The sequence below is a fragment of the Micromys minutus genome (assembly GCF_963924665.1).
Source record: "Micromys minutus genome assembly, chromosome: X".
Lineage (NCBI taxonomy): Eukaryota > Metazoa > Chordata > Mammalia > Rodentia > Muridae > Micromys > Micromys minutus.
In genome coordinates, this window is record NC_137970.1 from 30,751,487 (window position 1) to 30,769,848 (window position 18,362).

The 18,362-nt window shown below is 33.7% G+C and overlaps 1 protein-coding gene across 1 annotated transcript in view; it reads right to left on the bottom strand.

Annotated features, from left to right (window-relative positions):
* The window catches only part of RPS6KA3 (ribosomal protein S6 kinase A3), a 98,364-nt gene that overhangs the window by 64,148 nt on the left and 15,854 nt on the right, over positions 1-18,362 (bottom strand). Inside the window, 1 exon segment of the mRNA XM_080910520.1 lies at positions 6,893-6,949. Coding sequence (XP_080766646.1) covers positions 6,893-6,949 — 57 coding nt within the window.

Consider the following 18,362-nt stretch of genomic DNA (forward strand, 5'->3'; position numbering starts at 1 on the left):
TAGGGGAAAATGGTGCTATCATATTTTATTTAATATAAGAACAAGAAGAACATTATGCAAGTATGAAAGAAAAATAAGACAATTAAAAGGTATCATCCCATTATTAGAGATAGCATTCTGATTTGAGAGATTAAAATATGAAGACATTAATTTCTAATGGTGTTTCCATTCTACTTTTCCTTCCTCTCTTTTCCTTTGTTTCCCTTTTAAGATTTATGTTTGTTACCATAAGGGTGTAGTATTAGATACCAAGCCTTTCAGCTATTCAGGAGGCTGAGGCAGGAGAATTGCATGAACACAGTAGTTCAAAGTTAGCCTAGGCATCTCTATATGAAAAAGAGGTACTAAATAGCATGGGAATGTCAGACCCTGTCAGCTGGCACCGTTTCTTTCAGACTGCCATATTTTTAGCCCTATCTCACAACTCTACTTCCCTTATATATGAGCACCTCTTCTTGACCTCTTTTGAGCTTTCAGGGCTATAAACAAGGCCTACTTCATGTTGGAGTATTCCTCCTAAAATCACTTAGGTTCTGTAACTTCCTATTGTTATGCTTCCATCTACCTTTTTATATATGTCTTGTGATTCAAGTTATATAAGTCTTCTGATAAAAAAAAAAAACAAATTTCAGTTTCTTATTTTCTTAATTGTTTTGGGTGACACTTTCTCCCAGGAGAAGTGGACCAAGATAGGACAGTTTTCTTTTTTCCCTTTAAACTACAAATTTCTCTTAAGACTCTTTTGTAACTTTAACAAGGTAGCAGTGTACTTGGCACTTAATAGACACTCAGCTAATCAATGATTCAAGTGGGTTAGATACAGGTTAAGCTGCTGTAAGTAGAAGACTCAAAAATGCAATGACTCAAGTAAAATAAGTGCCTATTTCATTTCTCAGAAAACAGTTCACAGGTAGGAGGCAGTTTAGGGTGAAGAGCTGTCATTAGAATATTATGTCATTAAGAGGCTCAGGTTTCTTTTTTGTCATTTTTCTTGATCATCTATATTGCCCTGGTGAAAGCTGGCTTATTATAACTCTGGATTCCAGACCACAGTAAGGGGATTAAATCAACCTACAAAAACATATACCAGTTACAATCTTTATACATATATTATCTCACAGTTCCAGTGGACTAGGAATTTGAACCAGCTACTATGTGAACTTAGAAGCAGACCCTTGCTTCAATTCCAGATGAGACTATCAGGGGCCAGTATCCTAAATGCAGTCTATGAAAGTCTCTGAAACTCAAATGTTATATTAAGCCATGTACAGAATATTGGCCTGTAGAAACTATAAGATAATAAATGTGTTCAGTTTTAATAGGTGATTAATATAGCATTTTAAATATCGCCATGCAAATTACTAGTAGCTGACAAAAAGCAAACTTTTTAAAAAGACATTTTCTAACAATTTATTTCTAAATTTATAAAATAAAGACATGCCATCAGTCACTTGGAGTTAGGACTAGGTAAGATAACACAGATAAAATGCTTAACACCGTTCCCTGTCACTTACATGAAATCATGGCAGAAGGGTGGAAAGTAAAGTCAAAATTAGCATAAAAATATGTGACTTGAACCTCTATCCCACCAAGGCTGTTATGAAAGAGACAGGTGCAGAAAATGTGCACTTTACACAAATGACCCGTGAAAGTCCAGGTACAGGTACAGGAGCCCCTGGGGTCTAAGCTTTTTTATCAGGTCTGCTGCTGGAGACATTTCTTAACCAAAAAGCAAATTTTTAATTGTATTTTAAAGGTAGGTACAATTTTCAAGTATAAGGCTAATATAAATTTTGGTAATCTTTGTGGATTTATTTATTTTGTATATATGTGTGAGGTACATGCATGTGAAGGCCAAGGATTGACAATGCATGCCTTCCTTTATTGCTTCCACTACTGTTTCAGCTAGAAAGATGGGCCAGCAAGCTCTCAACCAAGAATCCAGCTGTCTCTGCAGGCCCCCAGTGCTAAGGTTACTGGCTCATGTTACTATGTACCTGGATTTGATGTGAGTCTCAAGGGTCCAAACTCTGGCCTTCATACTGGCAGATCAAACATTTTACCTATATAGGGCCACTTCATCAGCTGGGTAGTCTTTTGGATCTAATTACATTACAGAAATACTGTTTGTACCTGGTAATTGAACCTAATTCCACATTCACTAGAATGTTCGTCTGCACTGCTGGTAATACCACAGTTCTACCTTTCTTTCAGCCTGTCTCTATAATGAAGTTTTTAGCTGGGAGGATTAGGAGTGTGACAGGTGAAAGTAAAAGCTGCATGACATCGTATACTTTCATTGTAGTCAATAAGTAGAAACTGTGGAGGTTTTCCTTCTAAAAGACTTGTTACACAGCACAAAAGGTTCAACGTTAATGTTTACTGATATTTTTATATATCTATGTGTTAATATACATTATAGATGATGATGTTGAATACCTCAGATGGTTTCAGAGGAGTAGGAATCTAGACAAAATCTAACGATAGTCTTTATGTGTGGTTTTTGCATAGCTAAAACTTAATCCATGCACACAATGAATTAACAAAATACTTTAGACAAAAATTGAGTACTATAAAACAATGAATAAGTCATATTTGGTCACTCTTCATGTGGTTTACATTTTAGTAGGGCATATAGACAAATAAATGAACTTAGGAATCTAGTGTTGTGCTTGTATAAGGAGATGCATAGACAACTATAGCAGGACAAAGGAAAATGTGTACTTAAGATGGATGGTAAAGTGCTAATTATGTCAGGAAGATGTCTCAGCTAAACATGATATCTAAACTTGAACCTTGGAGATGATTGAAAATTAAATGGAGGCCAGGCAGTGGTGGCACATGCCATTAATTCCAGTTCTCAGGAGGTAGAGGTAAGTGGATCTCTATGTTCAAGTCCAGCCTGCTCTATAGTGTGAGTTCCAAGACAGCTAAATTACACAGATCAACCCTGTCTCAAAAAAAAAAAACAAAAAAACAAAAAAACAAAAAACAAAACAAAACAAAAAAAAAAAAAAAAAACAAAACCAAAAACAAAAAAGGAAGAAAAATAATTAAACAGAGGGGGTGGATGGTTAAGAACAACAGGAGAAAGATACTTGTGAAAGTACTAAAGTAAATAAACGAAAAGCTGACCTATTAGAGTGAGAGGACAGAGTAGTGTGGCCAGAGAGGGTGTATACAACTGTGGAAAGACCTTTGAGGACACCACCAGTCATACCGCAGAAGTTAGACCTCATTTAAAGGAAGCAAAACCTAAAATAAACTCATTTTTCCATGATTCATAAGGATTTGTTTGATTTCTGAAAAATTAACTTTTGTAAAATGTTAAAAAGCTAATAGAAATATGTAACTAGAAAGGCATGATGGTACATCCTATAATTCCATCACATGGGAGGTGAAGGCAAGAGGATCAGGAATTCAAGGGCATTCTTAGCTGTATAGGGAGACTGAGGACAGCCTGAGCTACATTTAACCTTGTCTCAAAACCACTTCTCTATTAAAGTAGAAGACAAAACATATTTACATTATTAGTAACTAGATATAAGGCAGCAAAAAAGACATTAACAATAACAAAAATTAAAATGAGGTGTGGTACTGTTTTCTTATAATCTTAGTACTAGGCAAAAGAATTACCAATTTGAGGCCATCCTAGAATACATAGTTCCAGAATAGTTTTAGGGGAGAAAAAACCCAAAGCAATAAAAAGAACTATAAAACACACATAAATTATCTTACTTTAGTAAAAGTGTATAAAAAGGTATGTAAAAAGCCATAAAACTTGAGAAAATATATACAAGAATACTGGAATAAGTGAGTATGTCTAGAAGTGAAGACAGTATTACTAAAATAATTTTAATCATGTTAGCCTATAAATTTGGCACAACTATTATTTAAAAGTCCCGATACATTCTTCAGGAGTCGCCAACAAACTGAATATAAGATTATTGGAAAATTAAGTGCATAAGACTAATTTTTAGAAAGAAAAGGTTATACTGAATAAGTTCCTAAACCAATGGCCAACATTCTGATGTGGGAATTTGAGGGAGACACAGACAGCAGGAACACAATTTAGTGGCTGAGAATGATACTGGAATGGTACGTCTACAAGACAATGTTTAGGACTCCTGGAACACCAGAAGCTGGAATAAGCAAGGAAGGATCCTACCCTAGAGCTGCCAGGGATGCATAGTGGAAACTCTGACATAAGACTTCTGACTTCCGAAACTGAGAGAATACATTTCTATTGTTTTAGGCAGTTTGTACTAGTTTGCTATGGCAACCCTGGAAAATTTGTATGGTGTGTAAAAGAAAATTAAAATACTCTAAATGTGGTATTTTGAATGAGTGGGTAAAGAATGAATATTATTTATTGAATAAATAGAAATTAAGGCCACAGGTTTATCTATTTGGTAAGTTAAGTCAAACTCAAACATCATATCACAATTTAAATTCCAAGTAGATGAGATTTAAATGCAAAACCAGAAAAATATAAAACAAACTACTGACACAAGAAAAATTAAAAGATTACTAGGTCAAAATATAACCATTTGTTTTAATAACAGGGATAGGTATTATACCCTGAAATCCAGAAGTCAGGTGTGCTAATTTAAAAATAAAAATGTATGTATATATTTAAGCAAAGCATAAAATCAATGTTTTAAAAACCTGTATAAAATATTTAGGAGACTGAGAGTAAACATGAGGTTATTGTCCAGAATATATTCAGAAATTCTAGAAACCAAAAAGGAAGTGAGTTATCCAAAAGAAAATCATCATGCTAAACATAAAACATGCAGGCCAACAATATATGGATACTTAACCTAACAATGAAATGAGATGTAAACTAAAGTGAGAAAGTATTAAGTATTTAGAGTGGCTCATAAAGATTACTTTCTGATAATACTCCAGTGTGAGTGCCTATTGCTATCATATGTTGAAGCTTTAAAGGAAAGTTTTGGAAGGAATTTAGTAATGTCTATTGAAATTTAAATGTTTATACTTTCTGGCTCAGTGCAACATTTTACATAGTCTACTGAAATTAAGTTTATAAAAAATTAGTGGAAATTATATTAAAAATAAGATAGACAAAGAGTAGAATAGTGTATAACCATTGTAAAAATATGCAACCATTTTAAAAAAGAGATACATTTATGTATGTTATGAAGATGTTCAAGACAGTGAAAAAAATCAAGTTGCCCAATTACTATCATGTGTATAGAATAACAAAATTACAGTTGAGCTGCTGATAATGGACAGCTATGGGGGGGTGCTGGGAACAACTCACTAATTCATTTATACATATTTAATCAGTACTTAATGTGTACCAAGTTCTAGGTGCTAGATATTCAATATTGAACAATTTAAAAAGGGAGGAAGGGGGCTGGAGAGATGGCTCAATGGTTAAGAGCACTGACTGCTCTTCTAGAGGTTCTGAGTTCAATTCCCAGCAACCACATGGTGGCTCACAACCATCTGTAATGAGATCTGATGGCCTCTTCAGGTGTGTCTGAAGACAGCTATATATAATAAATAAAGTTTAAAAAAATAAATAAAAAAATAAAAAGGGAGGAAATGGTCAATATCTACTTTCTGTGTGAAACGTTTCTTTAAAGTATGACCCTAATATGTACATACATAAAAATGAGTGTATACACGTACACGTACTCACCTACATACCCACACCTCTGCACACATGCACAGAAGCAGAGTGTATTTAACCCAGGCTGGCCTGGAACTTATTTTTAACCCAGGCTGTTGTTAAACACATGCTTCTATTGCGTCAGTTTCCTAAGTGCTAGGATTACAAGCCTGTAACTAGATCCAGCTTTGTCATTCTTCTAAAACAAATCTTAAAACAGTTTTTTTTAAAGTTTACTGTTTATTCAATGTTAAATGTTACAGAGTTCTTACACTGTCGGAACCATGCCTGAGAACCCAAAGAAATGGTGCAATGGACAGCCTCATCCACCCAGACAGTGTATTAAAACTTGATTCATATGCAATGCATTTTGATAGTTTCACAATCTTAAAAATTTTTTTAACAAGACTTGGAATTTACATCTGCTGCAGGTCTTCAGCGTTCCAGTACAGTATGCCATTAAACAAACCTCATCGTATCTCTGTTCACTTCTTAAATCATAACCCCAAACAGAATTTATGTGTCTATGTGTGGGAAACTGGGGTAAAGCATACTTTTGAGGGAAGTTTGTGGCTCAAGGTGTGAGATTACTTGTTAAGGTTTCTGGTGCCCAAACTAAGCCTTCAGCTTAACTAAGAATCTCAAGCTTCTAATCACCCAACCTCCTGGCTGGCTCAGATCATACCAACATTATGCCATCAGAAGTGGCATGCAGTCTGGGCAGGAGACACTGGCCTACACCTCCTGCTTCCCATACTGCTGCACTAATCCACTAAGACATGCTCTCAAACTGGAAAAACTTTCCCTATTCCCTCTTCCACTCCTGCGAGTAATGAGCAAGCCTGAACTGTTTGGCATAGGGATTCATTTACAGAGAAGCCCAGGCACTGCCATCTTATCATAGTCATATAAATATTTATGTATTTATTTACTTATTTATTATGTATACAGTGTTCTGCCTGCGTGTATGCCTGCAGGCCAGAAGAGGGCACCAGATCCCATTACAGATGGCTGTGAGCCACCATGTGGTTGCTGGGAATTGAACTCAGGACCTCTGGAAGAGCAGCCAGTGCTCTTATCCTCTGAGCCGTCTCTCCAGCCCCCCTAAAACAGTTTTTAGAAAGGACCCTGGCATATTTTCGTAAAACTAACGTGAATTCCTTATGTTGTAAAATGATTGCTTAGTTTACAATTAAGAATAATTTTTAGTATTTGATTTGTCTCTGTCCTTTGTGACAATATTTTACTTACAGTTTGTGGATTAATCTCCTCCTCTCCCATAGGTTCATCCATAATTTGTTGTCCATTCTGTGAAAAGCACAGCAAGTAGAAAGTTAGCAAAACAGATTTTTACATCAGAATTATATGAAGACAGACCAAAAGAAAATAAACCAACAAAACTATCAACCCATCATCTACAATATCTCAACCCCTAAAGGGCTTTAGTAAAGTAGAACCACCATCTAAGATTGCAGGTACAACTTTGGAACAAGTTTTGTTTCAAGAGTTCATAGGTAATTTAATTATTTGAAATATATGAGCATTTTCCCATGGAACTAATAAATAATGATTACCTTTCCAGGTGAGCTCTTAGGCTTCAGAGGTAAATGCATTACAAATGGTCTTAGTTAAGCCTCACCAAACATCATTTATAATACTTGGTACAGCAAAACACATTCAAAATTCCAATTCCATTAATAATTAATCAGAAAACTGATTAATTATTGTAGAGAAAGCTAAGCTCAATCTCTACATCAAAATAAGTTCCAGATGGACTAAACATTGAAATGTTAAAAAAAAAAAAAAAGTAAGTTTAGGATCTGGGTGAGTACTAGCTACAAGCTAAGAGTAGAATCAAAAGAAAAAAGTGACATTCGCATCTATAAGTTATTCTGTCAGACACAAAGGATAACAAAAGACAAACTGATTACAAAAAAAACTAAAGCAACATGACAAAGAGTTGGTATCCTTGATACATAAAGATCTTTGTTTTACAAACCTGTAAGAAAAAACGATGAACCTCAACAGAAATGAGCAATAAGGGAAAAAAGAATTCAGCCTTAGTGCCAGTCATAGAAATGCATTTAACCCAAGATACCTTTGCCTTCCAAGTCAGTAAGCGTTTACAAAAGACTGAAAATAACACTCAGCGGGCAGGGGGAAAACGATATGGGTTTACTGGTGGAGAAAGTATAAATCAGCATAATCTTTCAGGAAGACAATTTGAGTCTGTATTAAAAACAAGTATCACACATAAAATTTTAAAGTTTCCCATCCATTCTACTTCTGTTAAAATAGACAAGTATACAAAGATGTATATACAAGATGCTCACCATAATTTTTTTCCAAAAAGAACTCCAAATTGGAAACCTAAATTCCTAACAATAGAGAACTAGTTAAATATAGTTTGATGCATCCATATAATGGAATACTATGCGGTCATTAACATGATGATAAAGATGTAAATTTATTGACATGGAAAGACAGTCACATATAATAAGTGAAAAAGCAGTTTACAAAACAATATGGATTATAACAAACCCATTTTAAACAAATATATACATCAAAACATGTATATATTTGCATGGGAAAACACTCTGAAAGAATATACATCAAAATGTTAACAGTGGCTATCTCTGAATGGCAGAATTTCAGATGTCTTCAACTTTTATTTTGCTTATTTGAATTTTGTAATGTATCTACAGTATTTATAATAAATATGTATTGTTTGTGTAACTGAAAAATAAAACCAGTAGGGAGTGATGACCCATGCCTATAGCTCCAGAACCTGGGATCTTGAGGGAGGAGGTCTGTAAATTTGAGGCCAGCCTGAGCTATATAGCAAGCTTATGTCTCAAAGAAAAAATAAACTTAAAATGATGGAATCCAGGAATAGAAAGGGTCTTCTTTTATTCCCTCAGTGGACAAAAGCCCTCTAACTCCTTGTTGATTCAACAAATACACCAGGATCTGAGTTAGCAATTTTCAGAGCATTATGAACTGGAAAGCAATAAAAGGCAGTCCCCAATACCACATAAGGCGGGTTCTCTGAATGTGAATTCCTGGCTATCTAGCTCTATTTACCATTCACTCATTCATTCTTTGTTGTTCATTTATTCATGCTATGCTCTAGGTACTGACCTGGAGATATATGTAAATGTTTTCATCCTAAAAGGTCTACTAACTAAAACAAAGGGCATCTACATTCCTAGGTTACGGGTTGTCTATACAATAACACAAAGGGCAAAATTGGTACCAGAATTCAGGAAAACGGAGGTGGTGCATGGAAATAAAATAAAATCTTAATTTCCTGAGTCACTTTCAGGAGCTATAATTCTGTGGTAAGGGCATCTAAACTATCTCTAAGACACACCTTTCTTCTAAAAGATATAACTTTTATTTAACTGACTACTGACTGTTTTTAGTCCAATCCAGGGACTCCAATGAAGCCTTAAACTAGTTCTTGAAAACAGTGAGTTAGAGTCAAGTTTGGAGATTCAAATTCCTATTCTCATACTACAAATGGTTAAGCCTTGGACAAATTATTTAAACTGCATAAGGTTTATTTTCTGTACATGTAAAGTGACAATTTAGAGAGTATTATTCAGAGACTTCTGAAGATGAAAGATAAATTACATGAAAACCTAAGCTGAGTATTTGGTATTCAATAAACAACCAGCATTAATTATTATTTATTATGTCTAAGTGTAATCATATCATCTATGGCCGGCCCACCTGCTACCTTTCCTGTATTTGCTCTTAGTGAATGCTATTATCTAGTCATTGTATTGACCTTTTTCTATTACTTGGATTTTGGAACTCTTGGTCTAAATGGAGGCACACATATTTTCCATGGGATAGAATTTCAGAATCCTCAACTCCTTGTAAGTTTTGATGCATGCAAAACAACCACCACAACTCTGAATTCATTTCTAAAGCAAACTGGTATAACAGGAACAGCACTGAACTCAGAATTTGTAAAGACAGAGACCTCGCACTCATAAGCCTTATGATTTGGGGAATTTGGAGTTATCCTGTGCCTATCATTTTCTGTGTTCAAATGGGAATTATTTGTCCTGTCTACTCAAAAGGTTATTATTCCACTCACAATCTTGATATTTCTTAGGAAAGCACTTTGTTAATTAACCCTATCAACATAAAGTACTCAAAAGATGAAATAGCTTCATAAGGATGAAATGATACCAACACAAAGTCCTAATAATAAGAGAAGTCAAAAGTCTTTTGCTTCAACTGCATTTAATTTACTTAAATTCTTTACACCCTGTTCTTACCTATGTTCAAATTCTATCAGGACAAGAATATAGGCTCATCAGGTAGCCCACTACTAGACTGCCTTGGAAAAATACTACTAGACATAATTCATCACTATTTAGTAATTTTTCCTCAGTCATGGACTGAATTAAGATTACTAATAAATGAAGACTAATTTGCCTTTAGAATACCTGCAAAATCATAGGAAGTAAATCTACATCCATGCTTATACAGTGCCCAAGTCTTATCTTTTTCCAGATAACTCAAGTTTCTTCAAATATTTAAGACAGAGGAGACTTGAGATCCCATTTTCTGAGCATATCCTTGATTCTTCTTAAAGAGTAGTATATTAATACATATGCAACATTATAACTCTGGTATTAAAAAATGCAGAAATAAGGGCATATCACCTCCCTTGTCCTAGATAATAAACTTTCATTGATGCTGTTCACATTTGCGATATTTTTGGTATGCCTTAACATGCTAAGTCTCAGTCCATGTCTTTAAGATTTATTTTATTTTCAGTTACGTGTATCTGCATGTCTGTGAGTGGTATGTGAAGGTATATGAAGGTGCTGATGGAGGCTAGATGTGTTATATTCCCTGATTTATACAGTTGTAAACCACCTAACATAGTTGCTGGGAACTGAATGTGGAACTGCAAGAAAAACTCCTCTTAACTATTGATCTAGTTCTCTAGTCCCATCATTTATCTTGGTGGTAGTTGGAGGAATTATATATGCCATAGTGTGTGTATGAAGGTCAGAGGAGAGGCAACCTGAAGGAGTTGGGTCCTTTTCTTCTCCTATGTGAGTCCCAGCGATTCAACTATGGTCATCAAGCTTCCCAGCAGCTACTTTTACTTGAAGAACATGTAGTACCCACCCCCCTTTTTAAACTTACAGTATAACTTATTATGTGCCAACAGCATCCCTTCACATCTTGAAACTTATTACTTATTCCCCCTTATTACTTATTTGGTTATTCCTTTTCCATCTATAATCTATTGCTACATTTTCATAGGGTGGAATAAAAAAATCTATAAACCACTATTTTCAAATTCATGTCACTCACAAATTTTGATGATGTATTATCTTCTCTGAGCTATTCAGCCAATTAACACCGAAAATAAACATTTTAAGAAATGACTGAAGTGAAACATGATCCCAATGGTATCCTATTGTTTCGTGTTGCGGACTAATCCATTTCTTTCTACATTTAGGAAAGATTTAATCTTGAACTTCATTATTAAAGAAGGACAATATGAAAGCCAATATTATCCTATATACCAACTTTATAACCCCCCTTTTCTAGTAAAAATATTTGTTTCAATGAACCTTTGGTATCACTCATCAAAACAAGAATTCAGACATTATTAGAAATGAATGTTACTTATGCTGTTAAGAAGTTTATTTCCCCCTTTATCACTAGAGACTAGGATAAACAGATGACCAGTATGACTCAATGCTATATTTTTTATAGATCTAAACAAGAAAATATAGTTCTGTAATTTTAAGACCACTTTTGAACCCTAGCCACTGCACATACTGGTACAGCGTTGGGTACATTAATTAAAATTTTAAGCTGCAGTTTGTTTACTTGTAAAACATATATAGTGCCCACCTCACAGGATATTGTAATTAAAAGGATCCATCACAGGATAGTAAATGTTACATTTTCTTTTTTTGCTTCAAATCATAGGGAAATGTTTCCACTTTTGCACATAACTTCTAAAGATGTTATGCTGTGAGGAACAGGAGAGATGCCTCTCTCACCACTCCCAGCAGTCAACTTCCTGCCAAGCAGGATAGAAGAAATCATTTGTATGTGTGCTATTTTTCTGTACAATGTGGCTGAAGAATAAGTATGGAAAATAGTTTTAAAGTGAGGCAAATGTATTTATCCTCTCTCATCCTACCAAAATGCCTGCTAGCCAAAAAAATAAAATAAACTATAGAGCTTAGTAGACTGCACATATGCAAGTATGATATGAAATACTGGAAAAAGGTTAGGAAATGCTAATCATCACACTTTGCTTTTGTGACTTTAAAATGTGTAAAAAGTCACAAACTGGAATAACCCATGATAGGGGTCTGAGCATAACTAATCAGAGAGTCTTCAGTTTCAGCACAAGTTGTTTTCAAAACAACTTTCCATGTTATATCAGGGATCACTAAAGATCACCTTTGAGGTGTGATGACAGGTGACTCTGTCAGAAATGCTAAACTCTAGTATTCTCAACTATTTTAAAGAAAATGCTGATATGTTAAAAATAAAACTATTTTATCAATTAAAAATGTCTCTTAGCAACTCTGTTCTAGAGATTATTTTGCTGCAATGGAATGTTACATCATATATTCCTGGGGTATTGTCTGATATCTTTGGAAAAAAATGTAAGGTAAATTTTAAAAAAATTCCTTGACTTTCTAACAGAAGATCATCTAGAAGAAGACTGACTATTAAGACTAAGAAGTGATCTGTCACAAATGAAATTTGACCTTTACCTTGGTAGGTCATACCAACTATTTACACTTTTTCTAACCTAGAAATAAAATGCACATAAGAACACTGGGAGGAAAGAACTACTCATAGAGAATAACAGTCTGAAGTAGCAGAAAAGAAAGATGATAAGGGCCTGAAGCCATAATATATTAATATGGAGAGCTGAGTTGCAGGAAGGAGGAAGGACCACACTTAAAAAAAAAAAAAACCCAAACCAAAACACCCTTACATTTCCACAAGTATATCTGCCTTCCAAACTCCCTGATCTCAGCAGTAGTTTTCTTGTTGAGAGTGTATGGAGCAGAAGTTTTGTCATAAAGGTGCTGTGCATGAGGTAGTAGAAACCTCTCTCCAACTTTGGTCAAGATACCATTGCACTGTTCAGAATCCAAAGAAGCTTCTATGCAATCACATTGAAACAATAAGAAACAAGCATTTTATATTCTTAATAAGGAATGTATATAATCCTTACCAATGTGACAGGATTAAGAATCAGCTCCTCATTTATCCTAAGGAAATATCAGAGATGTGCATAAAGACTTATGTACAGTGATATTCATTATACTTTAAAATAGAAAACAATCTAAATGACCAACAGGGGACTGGTTAAATAAATCACAATACATCTATTCATATGTAGGAACACTACGCAATGGTTAAAATCAGGGCCTAATAAAAATGATGCAAAATATGCCTGCAATATATTACAATTAAAAGGATATAAAACTGTAAGTATGATCCCAATTCTGTACCCTCCCTCCAAACATGGGAGCATATAACTAGCAAAACATAGAATCTCATCAGTAGTTACCTGGGCCATAGGATTTTCTTCTTGGTACTGTCTTTTCAAAATTATAAGCATTTATTATGTATTTTTAAACAGAAAAAAAACAATAAATGTAATTAGAAAAAAATCAGTTTATCTTCTAGTTACAGTGCTGTTTTGCCTGCTTTATTAGCTATCTTGCTTCCAAAAACTTGCTAGAGTCAGGACTGTTCTATTTCCTAGACTAGGTAGGTATGACCTTTGGCTGTATCTACACTTTTAAGTTTATGAGGGCCCTTTCTTAAGTTTTTTATTTAGTTGTTCTTTTTCCTTGGTCCTGTTGTTGTGGCCTCAGAAAATAAAGTTTAGGCCTATATTCACCTCATGTTTTTTGAAGTGTACCCCTAAGGGAAATTTTGTTTATGAAACAAGTTATGTTGGGAATAAAGAAATGAAAACATAGCAGCCAAAATTAAGTCTGTATTGTGAATAGCAAGTATCAGAACACACACTGCAGGAAACAAAATCCATGCCACAAAGGACACACTTGAGTAAATGAAAAAAAGAAAGAAAGAAAAAAGGAAAAGATTTAAAAACTATGGAAGACAGACAGAAATAATCTATGAATAACAAATGTTCCTAAGAAAAAACAGAGCAGATTAATTAATCAAAAGTATAAGAAAACTTTCCAGTTCTGAAAAAAATACCTGAGACTGCAGAGTGAGAAGGTTCAACAGAGATCATCAACACCAAGACATGTCCTGGCAAATGTTTTTAAATCTCAAGGATAAAGATATAATCCTATAAGCATACAAGCAGAAAAATAGGTTATTTCAAAGGTACTAAAATCAAATTGACCTCAGATTTCTCCTCAAAATAAAATGCCAGAAGATGATGAAGTAATAACCTATAGAGAGTTAAAAGGAAACAGTTAAGATCTAAGGCTTTCATGCTTCACCCTAGTTTTTCAAGCTCAAAGGTTGTATAAAATTATTCTTACATCTGCAACATCTTATAAAATGTTACCATCTTGGAAGCATCTTTTAAAAATAAACTGTTCAAAGGCACAATCTAGAAGATCACCAGAAGAATAAGGAGCTCAAGAATACAAGAAGAAGTAACATCTACAGACACCAAGTTAATATCCAGGAATAGTTGAGTAATATAATCCCACTAAAGGAGAATGTGAAAAAATGAATACATAATTACTATAAATATATGAACAATGTAAAAGAAACCTTGGAATAAGTTAATATGAACTCAAAAAATAGAAAGAGAAAAAATTAATTCTTCATCCTTCCTAAAAGTGTATTTAGCAACCATTATGTTTAGTTTGCATCTAATAAATTTTTGAATATTTAAAAAACACACAATAATAAAAATAAGTATTTATTACAGTCAAAATCACTAGATAAGGTACTACTGGGGCAGATAATACATAATAGTCTTTTATGCTGACATCATAATTCAAACCTAAGAATGTAAGTATAATTAACGGTATTTCACAGTTGAAGAAATAAAAGCTTAGCAAATAAAATCGTGAATGGCAGAAATAGGACTTAAACACAGGTATTTTAAAATTAAATAGTCTTTCTTCCATCTTTCAGTTTTCTCAAACAAAACATTCCATATGGAAGAAGAAAAAAATCTCAAGGAAATAACATAAAATGACAACAACTGTTTTAAAAGTGATGTAAAACATTTCAAGATTCCAATTAAATAACATGACTAAATATTTGATGCTATTGGAGTCTTTTTATTTGAACTGCTAGAGGCAAAATCCAGGATCTCATACAAGCCAGACAAATATTCTACCACTAGGCTGTATCTGTAGTCTTCTTCTTACTTTTATTTGGAGACAGAGTCTCACTAAGTAGCCAAGCCTGGGCTTGAACCCATTCTACAGCTTAGGGGAACTTTATACTTGCAAGTCTCTTTGGCCTCAGCCACCCATGTGGCTGGGTTTACAAGTTTGAAACATTAGTCCCAGACCCAGAATTATTTTCAAGTATGACAATGGTATGACAATAAGTATTTTAATTTTTTTAAAGAAATATGATGCAAATATTTACATAGGAGTTGACTTATATAGGATTAGCTTCAAAATAATTCACTAGAGATGGTATAAAGAAGTGTGTAGTTTGTGGAAGGGGAATCAAATATAAAATAGCAGGTCATGAGTTGGTCAGTTTTCTTAGAAAATGGTGCTTAACCATGTTACTTATACTGTATTCTGTGTGAAATGCTTTCCCCCAAAACTTTTAGTAGCCTTACATTTTGTAAGAAGGGAAAAAACATTATTTACTATCAAAGAAAAGAGGAAAGTATAGAAAAAGAAGAATGCATTCAACTAACTTTCTGCAGTTCCAGGAATAAACCCAGGCATTCATGCATGTTAGGCAAGTGTTCTAATCCTGAACTATACCATCTCTAATCTCTTATTTATTTATTTCTTCATTTTATTTTTACATCCAGATTTTATTCCCCTCCTGATAAACTTTTTTTGTACAATTAATACACTTTTTAAAAATAAAAATGGAAGCAGATGTTTGTAACATTAATACTAAATGTAAAATCTAAGTGAAGGTGATCACAAAGGTTATTTGGACTAGAGATACTAGTACTGAATGCATACAGTAATGGTTGCTGCCATTTACTCAGCTCTTGCCCACTAGGCTAATACTACTAAGTATTACTATCTCTGAAGCTTCTAACAACTCTGAGAGACATTATTATCAATTTACAAATAGAAAAAAGTTAAGCCAAGGTGAACTTGCTAATATTTTTAAGAAGTATAGTCTCAGCAAAATGCCTGGCACATAGTACATGCTCAATAATACATGGTTAACACATGAGAACATCCAACATAAGGATAAAAGTAGGGCCCACATTTAGACTCAAATCTAAACCTAACCCTTCTGTTCTTTAATTACACAAAATATTTTAATAATACTCCATTATAGTATAGTTCAGATGCATAATTGCTTCTGTGCATGTTCCTTTATTTTTTAGGTCTGAAATAATTAGCATGTGCTACTTTTTAAAAACAAACACAATCAAATAGTAAATCTGTAAATGTACTGAACATTCAGTCACAGACTAAAAAAAAAAAAAAAAACCACAATACAAAAGCAGATGTATTAGGACTATAACATGAAGTAAATGGAAACAAGGAAGATATGAAAACTTTAACATAAGAGTATCAACTAATGTAAAGACAGAAAAAAGAGTATTTTGTTGTAATTTATACTAGAATGGATAAATACTGTATCTTAGCATAAAGTAATCTAAAAAGATTAAGGACTCTTTTAAATATTTATGAAAGCTATTAAAACTATGTTCTAAGCCATTAAGCAAATATAAAAATTTCCAATATTTTCTTTTGTATTTATGTACATATAGGTATGTATGAGCTGGGGTTTAAGTCAATTGTGAGCATGCTAACAATGGGTGTTGGGAACTGAACTTGGGTCCTCTGAGCGGTATCTACTCTCTAAAATTATTTTGTAAAGACATATTTATTATGTGTGTGTGTGTGTGTGTGTGTGCGCGCGCGCGCGCGTGCGCGCTCTCTCGCACACACATGCCATAGCATAAGTATGGAGGTCAAAGGACAAACCATGGGAATTCAATTTTTCCTTTTGCCACACTAGTCCCAGAGATCAATCTCTATTTGTTAGGCTTGTTCCACGTCAAAGGCCCTGAACCTAAAGTCACTGAAAGCAGGAATCACATATTCTCTCTGGTTATGATAAATTAACTAAGAAAACCCTACAGCAATCACCCAGAAACTAACGTTCTTCTAAATAACCATTGTGCTAAGGAAATAAATAGTAGCAGCTATCACATACTTACTGCCTATCTTTCAAATTATAGTTAGCCAATGTTACATATTCAATAATTTATTTCCAATTATTAATAAACCACCAGGCATGATACTATGTATGGTAGAGAATCCACCAGATCTGATATTATGTATGTAGAGATGAAGGAAGGCTGTGAGTGAGAGCATTTTCAGATCACAGCTATATTTGGTAAATAAAATAACTGAATCAAAATCAAAATGCAAAGGGCCCACTAAACAAACTTAGGCAGAAGTGCTATTGTTATATAACTGTTAGAAATGATACCCAGGTATGCTTACTTATCTCTTTACACAATATAAAATTTTATGATAAATTGGAGAAAACTAGAGTTCTTTAACACAACAATATTCTGAAAATAACCATTTTGTAAGCACATTATTCTAATAGGATATGGTTCATTTTCTAACATTTAATTGGCCGAATATATATATATATATATATATATCAAATTATATATCAAATTATTTTATCTCCTAAGAAGTTTCTATAATTTATTCCCAATAAGGTCATGAAAAAAAGATAATGTAAAACTAGACAAGGCAAGGAATCAAAAGCAAACATAATTGGCTGTCCAATTTATTTCTAAATACTAGTGTGATCTTGGAAAAATCACTTGAGGAGTTCTTGTCTACAATCCTCAGAGTTCTATGAAACTTTGGCCAGTTTAGATTTGAGAGTCTGCCATAGACTGTGGGGGAAGGCCAAGTGTTCCCTTAGCTTGAAAATGTTATAATCCTTTGATTAATAAAATTGTTTTAGTTTAAGCCTTTGTAAGTCTTTTCTCATTTGAGGAAGTTAGCAATTCTGTGCTTATAGCTATTTTATATTTCTTTTTTGTTGCTATTTTATATTTCTGTGATTCTTTCATCTCTATCCAGAATAATTTATCTGTATCCATCAGTGATGCATTTGCTCCCCAGTGTAAAGAAAGATAATTCTGAACAATGCATGGAACAGCTTTTGGCACCTAAAAGAAAAATAACAAAAATTCGGTTTTCTTTATAGATGAAGGACTCTAATTAGATTTTATAATTTCCATAGTTCAATCTTACAGTATTTTACTAGTAAAGTAATTGGCATAGTGCTAATTTTTAATAACTCCTATAAAAATTAACTCTATTGCTGTCTCCCAAGGCCTATTTCTTTTTAAGCAATAGTATGCTTCCAATGACCAGATTTATTTTTCTGTTTACATGAAGTAGGCAGAGTGGTTGTGTAGCACTGGTGAAGCCCTGCATTCAGTATCTAGTAACACAAACACAATATAAACTATTTGAACTATTTGAACTTCCTCCACACAGAAACTAAATCAGAT